This window comes from Sinocyclocheilus rhinocerous, unplaced genomic scaffold (genome assembly GCF_001515625.1).
Source record: "Sinocyclocheilus rhinocerous isolate Xijiao unplaced genomic scaffold, SAMN03320098_v1.1 scaffold395, whole genome shotgun sequence".
NCBI classification, from domain to species: Eukaryota; Metazoa; Chordata; class Actinopteri; order Cypriniformes; family Cyprinidae; genus Sinocyclocheilus; species Sinocyclocheilus rhinocerous.
The window spans coordinates 2,121,015-2,134,756 of NW_015660890.1; the positions used below are offsets into that span (position 1 = coordinate 2,121,015).

The window sequence follows — 13,742 nt, forward strand, 5'->3', positions numbered from 1 at the left end:
TTTGTTATTAAACACTTTTGTAAAATAATATAATATAATATAAAATAATATAAAAAATGCTGGGTTAAATACAACCCAGCACTGGGTAAAATATGGACAAACCCAGAGATTGGGTTCTTTTGACCCAGCGGTTGGGTTAAATGTTTAGCCCAACCTTCTTGGTAATAACCCAAATGCTGGGTCAAAACAACCCAAATGCTAGGTTTGTTCATATTTTACCCAACGCTGGGTTGTATTTAACCCAGCATTTTTAGAGTGTCATATAATATAATATAATGAATTATTTAAATAAATTTAAATACAATTATTAATTTAATATTAATCATGTAAACATTACTTTTAGTTGTTCAAGAAGTTATTCAAATGCATTTGTGCTCGAGCAACACATATTGCATGTTTCTTGACGAACCGTCATGCAGATCTTCAGATCTATGCTGTCACACCAATCCCAGACAGCCAGGACGTCCTGCAGCGTGACGGCGTCCCCGACAACATCAAGAGCTTCTATAAGGTTAACCACATCTGGAGGTTTCGCTACGACCGCCCGTTTCACAAGGGCACCAAAGACAAAGAAAACGAATTTAAGGTGAGCTAGTGGCCAGAGCGTTTTTCAGAAATTGAAGTTCTGTCATCATTTATTTACTTTTATATCACTCCAAACCTGTCTGACTGTTTTTTTGCTGTGAAACACAAAAGGAGATCTTTTGAAGAATGTGCTGGCTGCTGTTTTCCATGCAGCCAGCACATTTGATCAGCTAATTTCAGTGTTATTCAGTGATTAGCAACCTAAATTTAGTGTGCAACACAAACTGTTTCTATTCAGTAAATCTGGCAGAATTCTGATAATTCGGTCGTATGCCTTTTTAGGATTTATAATTTAGTGCACGAATCATATGAACTGCCTTTATAGTGCCTTTATCGTCCATTTTGAAGCTTTAAGACTCCTGACCATGTTCATTGTAAATGTATGGATCAAAACTGACCAGAAAATTCTTCAAAAAGTGTAGACGGTAGAAAAAAGTAATGCGGGTGAGTAAATAATGTGTGAGTTTTTTTATTAAAGGATTTTTTTATTCCATCTTTTTTCTGCATTCTTTTGATGTCATTTTTTCTCATCTCCTGTGTTTCACTCTTCCTCTTCTCTCTTGTATATTCATTCCTTCACTTCCAGTGTCTGCCGGCCAGTGTGTGTGTGTGTGTGTGTGTGTGTAGAGCTCAGGTGTTCTCTCACATGCTGCATTATTCACAGCCTTGGTCCAGAGAGGCTAATTAAAGTTTTAGGGGCTGAGAGACGCGCTCCTTCCAAATATCATTTCCCTTCCTCTCTCACTCAATATATCCAGCATAGACAATCACAGCCTCGGCATGGATTCGATCCACCGCGGGGGTTAGATTTCCCCCGACCTCCGGTGGTTACTGTGTTTGAAATAAACTGTTTAGCCTGCCAGATATTATATTTTCAGAGACACCGGGGGTACTCACCACCCCGGTCCACTTACCGCCCAGTAATAATGTCTGAAAATCTCATTTAGAGGTAAACTTCGGCTGAGACGCTATCCAGATGATACGATTGTATTGGACTGAGGTGGTTTTGAATATCACAATCAAGCATCTGAAGTTCTTACAGAGCTTCCTCTGTTATACTTGCGCCAGCTCAGGTTAATTCTCAGGCTGTGCTGGATGAGGAATTAATTTATGAATGTGAAATTTAATATGTGGAGCAGTGTGGCTTGATAAGTGGACTGTGTTGCTGAGAATGAGCTTGGATAAAGTGTAGATTAAATGATATGTATTATACATACTGGAGTAGGAAAGTCACTCGTTCATTGAATATGTGATATTTATCGTGCAGCCCTAGTTAACAGATATATTTTGATGACGTGTTTATGTGTGCAGAGGCCTCATATACACTTCTGCTGTACGACGAGCTGCTGGAATGGTCTGAGAGACCCTTGCGGGAGTTTCTGAGTTACCCGATGCAGAGTGAGTGGCAGAGGAAGGAGTATCTGCACCTCACCATCATCCAGAACTTTGACCGTGGAAAGGTCTGTTTTCTGCCGTCCTCCCTGTCTTTGTGTCACATTTCTCATCGAGTGGCTCCTCTCAGCCTGCTTTTAAATTATCAGTGCGTGATTGTATTTTGAGTAGTTGTCCTTGAGAACTAAATGTCATTTACATAATCAGTAACCTCAATCACCTAATCACTTGATGAGAATAAAAAATCTATGCATTTGTTGTCTGCTCTCCTCATGGCTGAAGCCATCTGTTGTGCTGGTGGGTTTAGGAAGCAATAGGACTGAAACGCTTCCTCATAATAAACGATGTGCATAAGAACAATACGTGGATATTCGACAAATGTCCTGGACTTTTTAAAGACAATATGAAATATTGCAGTTGAAAGCAAAAGTGAATACAAAAAACGTCACATCATGACATTTATTATTACAGTACAAACTAAACATGTAGTAACAAAATATGTCATGCATTTTCAACTCAAGATTTTAGATAATAAAAAAGTTTATATTTTGCTACAAACATTTTATTTATAATAATTCATATTTTTAATTCCAGTCATTAAAACAAAATATGTAGCTGTAGTTTTTTTTTCAATGTCAAGATTGCCAAAGAAAATTTGTTTAAATATATATTTAGTATGAAAATATAAATTATTTTATTTTATTTTATTTTAGATTTCCAAGATTTAAGATAATAAAAAGCAGTTTATATTTTGCTAATTATTTATATTAATGTATATTTTTTAAATTCAATCATTAAAACAAAATAAGTAGCAGTTCTTTTTCAATGTCAAGATTGCCAAGATAAATTAATATAAATATATATTTTATAGGAAAATATAATCTGCATTTTATTTATTTATTTTATTTTATTTTTTACATTTATTTATTTTTTACCAGATATTGAATTAAAATCAACCAGATTTCCTCATACCATCTTGCAAATCATCCAAATCTTGCATATTTGACTATGTCGTTGGTTCTCAAAGTATTGATGGTGCTCTAGTGGCTCCTACTGGTGAGTTTTGAAACTGCATGTGAATTAAAATACCCCTCTCTACCTCCTTTAGTGTTGGGAGAACGGCATCATCCTGTGCAGAGAGTTAGCGGACCAGTACGAATCCTACTATGACTACAGAAACCTTAGCAAAATGAGGGTGAGTTAAAACTTTTTATGTAATAAGACAGTTGTTTGCATTAAGCCAGTTATTAACAGAAACACATGGAAAACATTTACAGTACATATCAACCCCTAATTGGCAACTTGGCTGCATTGTTGATCATTTCACATGCAAAAATGTTGGTCAATCAAATAAGAGGTCATGTACGTAACTCTAGAAGGTAAAAAAAAATTAAATGTCAGAGAATGTAGAAATGGTCTTCTACAACTTTATTATTTTAGTGCAAGAAAGTTTTAACTTTTAGTTAATTAAATGCATCAAATGTGTACAATATGGTCCCTATAACTGAAAAACTGTATTAATTGTATTTTCTGCTTATTATATGACTGCAAATCACAGATGATGGAAGCTTCGTTTTATGATAAAATAATGGACCAACAGCGTCTGGAGCCAGAGTTCTTCCGAGTGGGCTTCTACGGCAAGAAGTTCCCTTTCTTTCTACGGGTATGTGTCATCCTGACATCCTGCAGCATACCAGATGTCACTGTCAGTAACTCTGAAGTCCACTTGGTGTCAGTATTAACCAGAATGTGTGTATATGTGTGTGTGTTGTACAGAATAAGGAGTTTGTGTGCCGTGGTCATGACTACGAGCGTCTGGAGGCGTTCCAGCAGCGCATGCTCAATGAGTTCCCTCATGCCATCGCAATGCAACACGCCAACCAGCCTGACCAGACCATCTACCAGGCTGAAGCCCAATGTATCCTCCAGACATCTCTTCTCTTTTCCGAACGCACACACTTGCACACCAGAGTCTTATACTTGCACTTTTTTTTTTTTGAAGAGCTGTTCTCTTGCATTGTGTAGTTATTGTCCTAGTTCCTTTAACTCATGTCAGTTTGCCCTAACTAACTGATTTACTAATTTTACTATTAGCAGCAAAAATGCATGTGTCATCACCATTACTATTTCTCATACTAAGAGTTACAAATGTGAACTAACCCCTAACAGTATAAAGTCTTAAAATTTAGTGTGCAACACAGATGTTTCCATTCAGTAAATCGTTGCTGAGAATGAGCTTGGATAAAGTGTAGATTAAATGATATGTATTATACATACTGGAGTAGGAAAGTCACTCGTTCATTGAATATGTTGTAACCGCTTTGCCTTATGGGATCTCTTGGACTTTCTCTGACGGGTTGAACTCTGATGCGTGTCAATGAGCATTTGCTTTTGAATTTCAGAGTCTGTGGGTAGAAAGAACAACGTTAACGCTTGTTCAGAGTCTTCCAGGCATCTCACGCTGGTTTGAAGTGGAGAGGAGAGAGCTGGTAAGTAGATCTCCCATGAAACTTTTCCTTTGGTATGATTCTCACACCCAGCGCATTAAGGTCAGGAACAAACTGTAAATGTGAATGCTTAGACAATGCATTGTGAGTGTTTTGGTCTTGTAGTAAATACTTAATGTGCTTTTTTTTAATGTTGGAAACGAATGCTCAGTGGGACTGATATAGTTACCTTTCAAACTAGAGATTGTAGTAGAGAGACTGAAAATTGTTTGATATTTTTATTAATATGCACACTTTTTAACTTAATTGGTAATAAATGGCACCATTTGGTGAAACTTAATGTGTAGCAAAATAATCTTATTCACAACAAGGATTGTTTTTGTAGTATAATTGTTGTCTCTCATGCTCACCAGTGCAGCAATTATTTGATAAAAATGCAATAAACACAGTAATTTTGTGAAATATTACAATTTAAACAGTTTTGTGTTGTAAAATTTAATTTATTACAAATTTTCAGCAGCCATTGCTCCAGTCTTCAGTTTTGTTGCTTAATATTTTTGTAGAAAGCCTGATAATTATTTTTTTCTTTGATGAATAGGTTCCTGAACAGCATTTATTTGAAATATAAATATTTTGTAACAATGTAAAAGTCTTTACTTTTTTAACTAATTCAGTGCATCCTTGCTGAAAATATTAATTTCTTAAAAAAAACTTCAAACTTGTGAACAGTAGTATGTCAGAAAGCCAATTGAAAATTTACAATAACTTTCAAAAGTTTGGGGGCGGCAAGGTTAATTGATTGATTTTTGAAAAATAAATGCTCACCAAGGCAGGAATTAGTTGATAAAAATGCAATAAAACCGTAATTTTGTGAAATAATATTACAATTTAAACTAACAGTTTTGTATTTTAATATATCGTAAAATTTAATTTATTTCTAATTTTCAGCAGCCATTACTCCATTCAGTTTTGTTACTTAATATTTTTTTTGGAAACCCTGATAAGGGTTTTTTTTAAGGATTCTTTGATGAATAGGTTCCTAAACAACAATGTAAAAGTATTTACTGTTTTTTTTTCATTAATCTAATGCATCCTTACTGAAAGTATTAATTTCTTAAATAATAAATAAAAAAATCTTACTGACTTCAAACTTTTGATTGGTAGTGCCAATTTAAAAATAGTTTTTTGGATTAAAATAAAGAAAGTCAATAAGAATCATAACAAAAGCCAGAAGCTGTTACACTCCCATGCTTGCATAAGGTATGTTTCAGGCCTACAAACTAAATTCGTTGCTCTTCTAAAGTTCTCCAAACATTGAATGAAAGCTTTTTTTCAACCAGTTTTTTTTTGGCCCCAGGTGGAGGTGAGTCCTCTGGAGAATGCTATCGAGGTCATCGAGAACAAGAACCTGCAACTGCGGACGCTGATCACGCAATGTCAAACCCGGCAGATGCAGAACATCAACCCCCTGACCATGTGTCTCAACGGAGTCATCGACGCGGCTGTCAACGGAGGTCTCGCTCGCTATCAGGAGGTTGTATATTATATGTATTCCAAGTTCTCACTGATGCAAGACCACCTCATATTTTAAAAATGTATACACACAAGGTTGTCTCCCGGTGTACGTACGTAACTCTAGAAGGTAAAAAAAAATTAAATGTCAGAGAATGTAGAAATGGTCTTCTACAACTTTATTATTTTAGTGCAAGAAAGTTTTAACTTTTAGTTAATTAAATGCATCAAATGTGTACAATATGGTCCCTATAACTGAAAAACTGTATTAATTGTATTTTCTGCTTATTATATGACTGCAAATCACAGATGATGGAAGCTTCGTTTTATGATAAAATAATGGACCAACAGCGTCTGGAGCCAGAGTTCTTCCGAGTGGGCTTCTACGGCAAGAAGTTCCCTTTCTTTCTACGGGTATGTGTCATCCTGACATCCTGCAGCATACCAGATGTCACTGTCAGTATCTCTGAAGTCCACTTGGTGTCAGTATTAACCAGAATGTGTGTATATGTGTGTGTGTTGTACAGAATAAGGAGTTTGTGTGCCGTGGTCATGACTACGAGCGTCTGGAGGCGTTCCAGCAGCGCATGCTCAATGAGTTCCCTCATGCCATCGCAATGCAACACGCCAACCAGCCTGACCAGACCATCTACCAGGCTGAAGCCCAATGTATCCTCCAGACATCTCTTCTCTTTTCCGAACGCACACACTTGCACACCAGAGTCTTATACTTGCACTTTTTTTTTTTTGAAGAGCTGTTCTCTTGCATTGTGTAGTTATTGTCCTAGTTCCTTTAACTCATGTCAGTTTGCCCTAACTAACTGATTTACTAATTTTACTATTAGCAGCAAAAATGCATGTGTCATCACCATTACTATTTCTCATACTAAGAGTTACAAATGTGAACTAACCCCTAACAGTATAAAGTCTTAAAATTTAGTGTGCAACACAGATGTTTCCATTCAGTAAATCTGGCAGAATCCTGCTAATTTAAGCAGTTTATATCAAAATTCTGGGGTTTGAGTTTCATTTGGTGTGGATTAAATTAGCATTTGGATGTAAATGTGACCCTACCTTATGTAAATTAGATTTCATGAAGAGGAATTTTGTAATAATTGTCAATATCACATTGCTGATAACAGTTTTATAATTTTTAAAAGTAAAAACTTGGCGTAATATCCCAGAAGCCACTTTTTAATGCACAAAACTGATTTTCTATATGCTCTATACAGTGTCAGTGCGCAGTGCGAGATATGTGAAGCCTTGTGAGATGTGTGAAGGCCTTACTACAACAAGGTTTTTCAGAACAAGCAGAAGGCCAGAGCTGCCCGCTTTAAATACACGCCCATGTGGCTGAAAATCAATCTCCTGCCTCTCAGAACGTATATCAGGCATGGAGACGGTGGGTCACAGGAGAGCGTTTGTTCAATTGATGAGACATGTACCTGGAGGCCAGGCGCTCGGTGAATATGTGACGTCCTCTTCAGCACAATTAGAGCAGACAGGGCCGGTCAAACTACATGAGCACAGCGTTTTGTTATCCAAGCTGGCGATTAATCATTGGCCTTCCTGGACGTTTGCCCTGCTCGATTCATATTTATGTGTATATTATATGTATTCCAAGTCCTCACTGATGCAAGACCACCTCGTGTTTGAAAAATGTATACACGCTCTCTCAAGGTTGTCTCCCGGTGTCCTCTGCCAGAGAACACAGAGCCTTCAGATGGCCGAAGGGAATTCTGGGATACCTTCGGAGTTCTAATGTCTGGTTAGCCTGTCCGAAAGAGAATATCTCGGCCGTAACTTCCCTGTGTACTCTGCCGATAAACTACAGAAACACTAGCATTTAAAGAAAAATCTTTCCACTTGTGAACCCCTGGGAAAATCTATAGTATCTCAAAGAAGTCATATTCTGAGCGAATACAACAGATCTTTCCAGATCGTATGAGCGCTTGTTGCATAGCAACCTCGCTTTAGTGTCACTGCAGTATTTACCTTGATAGCCTTAGAGAGCAGCTTTAATGAGGAGAGTCGACCGTATACAGGCGAGTTTGTGTTTGTACGTGTTCCAGAATGTACATTTGCACTAAATTCACTTCATGTAGGCTGAGCGTCCTGAGGCTGAGGGTCTGGGATGAGCAGCAGTTAATATATTTGGAGCGCAAACATGACAGCATTGCCAATAAGTTGTTTATTGAGCGTTCCAGCTGTTGGCGTTAATATTTACTTGCATTTCTGCGTGTTAAGGTCAGCCATCAAGGAAATTCCACTCTGAAATTCCTCTCATTTGCAAGCCCCTCGCTTTTAATTGGCTCGCCCTAACGATTTTCAGACTTTCCTGATAGTTGCGCCTTCTCCAGAAGTGCAGAGAGAATATCATTTAGTAAGGCAGAGGTATGTTTATCCCATTTCTTAAATTCTTGTGAAAATTATTCACAAATATACAAGTAACTGTCCCAGAGTTCATCACATTCAAATGGCGTTTGACTGCAGCAGGTAGCTGCAATTAAATCTAGTAGCTCCAGAAATCTAAGAGAAATTTGTGTAAGTCAGTGGTATTTTTATTCCTTTAAATGCTCAAAAACCTTTCTCAAAAGATATTGTAACTCAAATTGTAGAGTATGGCGCAACAAGGTCATTGTTTTTTTTCCCCAGGCATGAAATAAAACTTTGGATAAAAGTAGGGATGTAACGATTAACTGCGAGCCGGTTGAAAATCGATTCAAATATGTGACGATTCAAATCGGTTTAGATGCTAAACAAATCGCGATTCATTTAGGTGTAGGAGTTTATATGAATGTATGTCTGAGGGGAACTTACTGTCTTTAGAAAAGTTTAGATGGTATTTTTTCTTTTCATCTTGCCTCTGTATAACGCATATTAAAGTTCATAAGTGCAGCACTGCTTTGTTTACATCTGTAACCAATGAAACGCTTTAAGCGCCACCTGCTGGCAGAGAGTGAATCTGCGTCTCATTAAGTTCAGCGCTGCTTTGTTTACAGCGGAAACCAAGGAAATGCTGTAAGCGCCATCTGCTGGCAGAGAGTGAATCTGCGTCTCATCCGCTGTTTCATGCAGATATTTTTATGTATAGTTTCATAAAACTGAAGTCAAACCATTCTGTTTTTGCTTCAAATTTCAAAATTATACAATCTAATTTAGATTAAAAATTGCTCGCGTTGCATGTATGCAGCATCTTTGTTTGGATCATGATTATTATTATGTCTATATTAGTATATTATTATAGTGTTATATTTCAATTTCACAAAGAAATGTGCAGCATTTTGTCCAAGCAATAATAAAAGGACACATTTAATTTATAATTTGTCTTAAATCTAATTTTGTAAAAAAAGAAAAAAAGAAATCGTGAATCGAATCGAACCGTGAGTTGAGTGAATCGTTACATCCCTAGATAAAAGTATCAGCAAAATCATAGAGGTAATGACAAAACTAAGAAGGCATCGAAACCAGACTGATTTATCGATATCATAACATCGCCCAGCAAGTTTGAGTTTGAGAAATTATGACAAATTGTGAAAGACAGAGTGTCCAGATGCCATTTTTTGCAAATGAAACCAAAATTTGGAAGTCAAAATTATAATGAAAATATGAAATAGTGCTTATCCAAGGGGAACACTGACGCACCTTCAAATTGATTTCATGTTGTTACATTCTAATCATGGGTACCAAAATCTGCTGGTAGTCGTGTGGTGTTTCTTAAATTGGGTAAAACCTTCTTTCAGAACTTTCACCACTGAAAAGATTGTAGAATTTTTACTGACAGAAATTTTTCCCAAATTGGGAATTAGTTTTTTCATGTACATAACCCAATTTGTACCGTGTACGAAAAATAGCATATAGTAGTACATATTATGAGACAATGTTACTTGCCAAAATAAATACCTTTTCTCATTGTACCAAAGCCAAAATAAATTCTGGAAATATTAGTTTTAAAATATTTCATTTAAATCTAGTTATTTCATTTATTCAAATTATTTAAATTATTCAATTAAAAAAAGCAAAACAATATTAGATATAAGAGAAAGTTTTTTATTTTATTTTTTTTACTTTAATTAAAATGTATTTGTAAAATGCTCTATATAATATACATCTATCCAAAGCAGGGAGCATACTAATAGTGACACTGTCAAGAAAAAAAAACACTTAAAAGATATAAATAGAAACTATTCTGGAACATATGTACAAAATGGAATAATGAATTATTATTATTATTATTATTATTATTATTATTATAAAAAGCTTTCACTTAAGTTTAGTTTTATAAAGCACATATTCTGAATGACCATATTCTACATTCTTAATTCTACCCATTACCTAAACTCAATAACTACCTAACTATTAATAAGCAGCAAATTAGGAGTTTATTGAGGCCAAAGTTATAGTTAATACAGTAGTTAGTTAATAGTGAGAATTGGACCTTAAAATAAAGTGTGACCAAAAAAAAAATGTGTATATAAAAATATAATTAATATAAAGTTGCCAAAATCAATGACTTTCGGCCACTTTGTCACTAAAACTCACTGTGATTGTGAGTGGCTTTAGTGATCTGCAGGTGTAGCGTGCAGCTGCAATTTAAATGGCCATCTGCTGGTAGCATTCGGCTGGTGTTCAGGCCAAATGTCATATTCGAGGCAATGGAAAAATCTGCCTGCTGGAATCTTTGAAGTCTGAGAGTTTTGCCTCCTGAAACTTCTGCACTCCCACTGTTTCTTTGGAGATACCAGTTCATCGTCCTTGGAACAGATCGGACACAGATACACCGTCTGTTCTTTCTCCTTCCCCTTTAGCTTAGAAGATCTGAAAACACGCATGTTTTTAAGCTCACATTCTTGCACTTTATTTGGTTTCAGCACTTCATGTCCCTTAAAACAGAAAGTTAATCAAGACTAAACTATGCATGATATTGTTTGCTGAAGATGTCAAGGTAAATTCTAACTCTCACCACAAAACATGTGGAGACTGGCGAGGCACAATGCATTGTGGTTAAGGAGTGTAATTTTGTGTGTCTTTTATTTCTCGCAGGCGTTCTTCGTGAAGGACTACATCATGAATCACCCCGAAGACGGAGACAAAATCGGCCGTCTCCGAGAGCTCATGTTTGAGCAGGTTTGTCTCAAGAAACCAAATCTAATCTAAACCAGATTTTACATACATTTATGATGTTTCACGCTCATCATTCACGTCTGTTTTGGCATTTGGGATTTAGCCGTTAAGATCTGCACTAGCTGGTTTTTCTGTTGGTCTCACTTCTTCCCTTCATGCCCGTGCTGCTTAGTAACCAGGAAATCTCCAGGGCCGAGCACATGATGCTGTTGTCTAGACAGTAACCATGGATATAAGCCAGTTACAAGCATGAAAGTGAACTTTTAAAGACTGAAGGGGGAGAAAATATTTTGCTGATCATTTAATTATGAAGTGAGCTGTTTAAAAGACAACATGAAATAAAAATGGATCCTGTTTGCTGCTTTAATAAATGTCTTTCATCTTATTACTCTTGATTTGTTAGATATTTGTTTACATAAAATCCATGTTAAATAACTGCAAGCAGAAAATGTTCATTATCAACTCATTTTAGATTGTTTTACATTTTGCAACTTTTTTTTCATAATTGAAACTTTATTTCTGACAATTGAGACTTATTTCTCACTATTGAGACTATTTCACAATTTGGACTTCATTTCTTATAATTGCGACTTTTTTTTGATAATTGCAACTTTGTTTCTCACATTTGATATTTATTTCTCACTAATGAGACTTTCACAGTTTGAACTTGATTTTTATAATTGCACCTTTCTTGGGATAATTGCAACTTTATTTCTCACATTTGAGATGTATTTCTCGCTGTTGATAGTATTTCACAATTTGTACTTCATTTTTTATAATTTTGCCTTTTTTGGGATAAGTCAGACTTTATTTCTCACATTTCAGACTTAATTCTCGCTATTGCGACTAATTCACTATTTGGACTTCATTTCTTATAAGTATGACTTTTTTTCTGATAATTGCGACTTTATTTTTCACATTTGAGACTTCTTTCTCGCTACTGAGACCATTTCACTTATTTTCGTCTTCATATTTTGACAAATTATTTCTTCCATTATAACACAATTGAGTTTTTTTTTTCTCTTTTAGCAACTCTGGTATTTGAAACTATCTTTCATAATTCAGTCTATCACAGTGTAATATATCCCACATTAGCGACTTTGTCACAGTTTGGACAATTATTTCTAATATTTGCGAATAATTGCAAATTAAGGCCCAATCCCAATTCTATTTTATACCCCTTCCCCTACCCCTCCGCCTACCCTGGGTTTAGTGATTTCTAATTATTGGGGCTACTAGCCCTCCTCAATGTCTACGGTGGTTATCGCCCTGATCAGACATGAAAATATGTTGTGGCACTATCGTGCAGTCTGTAATATGACGTTAGCAAACTTTAACGATTTTTTGCAAACATTTCTTTGAGTAACATGACCGTAAATATGAACTCACGATTGAATGTAACATAAAACAAATGATTACTTTTCGTTAAAAATACTCAATAATATATAGCCTACTTTTCATGATCTATTCAAATCTCAGTGGATACAATCATGTCTCTCCCCTACATAATTTGCCACTAAATATTCTGTTTTACTCAATTACAATTACTTAATTAAATTCATTGTCATGAACGTTTCACATCTTTAAAACCCATCGTTTGTGCTTCAGGCTCACATACTGGAGTTTGGTTTGACGGTGCATGAGAAGTTCGTTCCTCAGGACATGCGGCCTCTGCACAAGAAACTGGTGGATCAGTTTCATCTGATGAAATCCAGCCTCGGCATTCAGGTGCATATCAGTAGTCAGATTCTTTCTGATTTCCCAAGCCGTTCGTCATGCACTCATCCTTCTGTCTTTCCCACGCTCTGAAGGAGTTTCCAGCCTATGTGCGAGCCAGTCCGATCCACTTCAACGGAAGCCCTCGAGCCGGAAGAAACTCAGCACCCAACATAATGAGTCCAGAGGGAGGAGCGCGTGTGGTGTCACGCCGCAGGTGAGGAGCTCTTTTCGGGTTTGAGTCGGCAATTTGGTTTTTTTTAGTGGCTAGTGCTTGTATTTAGAGAGCAGGATAGCTAATAGAAGATACAATGTTCATATATGTAATATAAGTAGGGTTGGGGGAAAAAATAGCATGTTAATTTCTGCAATTTACTGTGATTGGATGCAATACATTTATCTCACTTTCTGTGGATAGCATTATATGCTTGCATTCTTCCCACTGATTTCAAAATCAATTGATTTAATTAAAGGGGTGGTTGATTGCGATTTCACTTTTTTAACGTTAGTTAGTTTGTAATGTTGCTGTTTGAGCATAAACAATATCTGCAAAGTTACAACGCTGAAAGTTCAATGCAAACAGAGATATCGTCTTTTAAAATGAAGGCAGTTTAATGCCTACAAAAACGGCTCGTAGGGACTACAACGAGTTACTTCCCGGGTTCGCGACATCACAAACCCAGATAAACCCCGCCCCCAGGAACATGCAACAAAGGGGGCGAGGCCATGCTGTGCTGCTTTAGAGAAGAGGAAGAGTTGTTGCCATGCCGTCAAAACTAGGGGAGCACGAAAAAATCTATTTATATATGAATCGCGATTCTGTCTTCTAACATTTCTAATGGATTCGCAAGGTTCAAAATCAATGTTCTAAAGCAGTGCTTCTTAATACTGTTCTTCGCATCCCCCTGCTCTGCACACGCTCTGCATCTCTCTCTCTCTCTCTCTCTCTCATTCAGCTCAGCTCCA

The 13,742-nt window shown here is 36.4% G+C and overlaps 1 protein-coding gene across 1 annotated transcript in view; it reads left to right on the plus strand.

Moving 5' to 3' along the window:
- The window catches only part of LOC107725897 (dedicator of cytokinesis protein 4-like), a 111,952-nt gene that overhangs the window by 84,439 nt on the left and 13,771 nt on the right, over nucleotides 1-13,742 (plus strand). Inside the window, exons 37-45 of the mRNA XM_016535315.1 lie at nucleotides 1,897-2,045; nucleotides 3,086-3,172; nucleotides 3,536-3,640; nucleotides 3,754-3,948; nucleotides 4,380-4,466; nucleotides 5,782-5,958; nucleotides 10,980-11,063; nucleotides 12,669-12,788; nucleotides 12,872-12,993. Coding sequence (XP_016390801.1) covers nucleotides 1,897-2,045; nucleotides 3,086-3,172; nucleotides 3,536-3,640; nucleotides 3,754-3,948; nucleotides 4,380-4,466; nucleotides 5,782-5,958; nucleotides 10,980-11,063; nucleotides 12,669-12,788; nucleotides 12,872-12,993 — 1,126 coding nt within the window. The remainder of the gene's footprint in view (nucleotides 1-1,896; nucleotides 2,046-3,085; nucleotides 3,173-3,535; nucleotides 3,641-3,753; nucleotides 3,949-4,379; nucleotides 4,467-5,781; nucleotides 5,959-10,979; nucleotides 11,064-12,668; nucleotides 12,789-12,871; nucleotides 12,994-13,742) is intronic.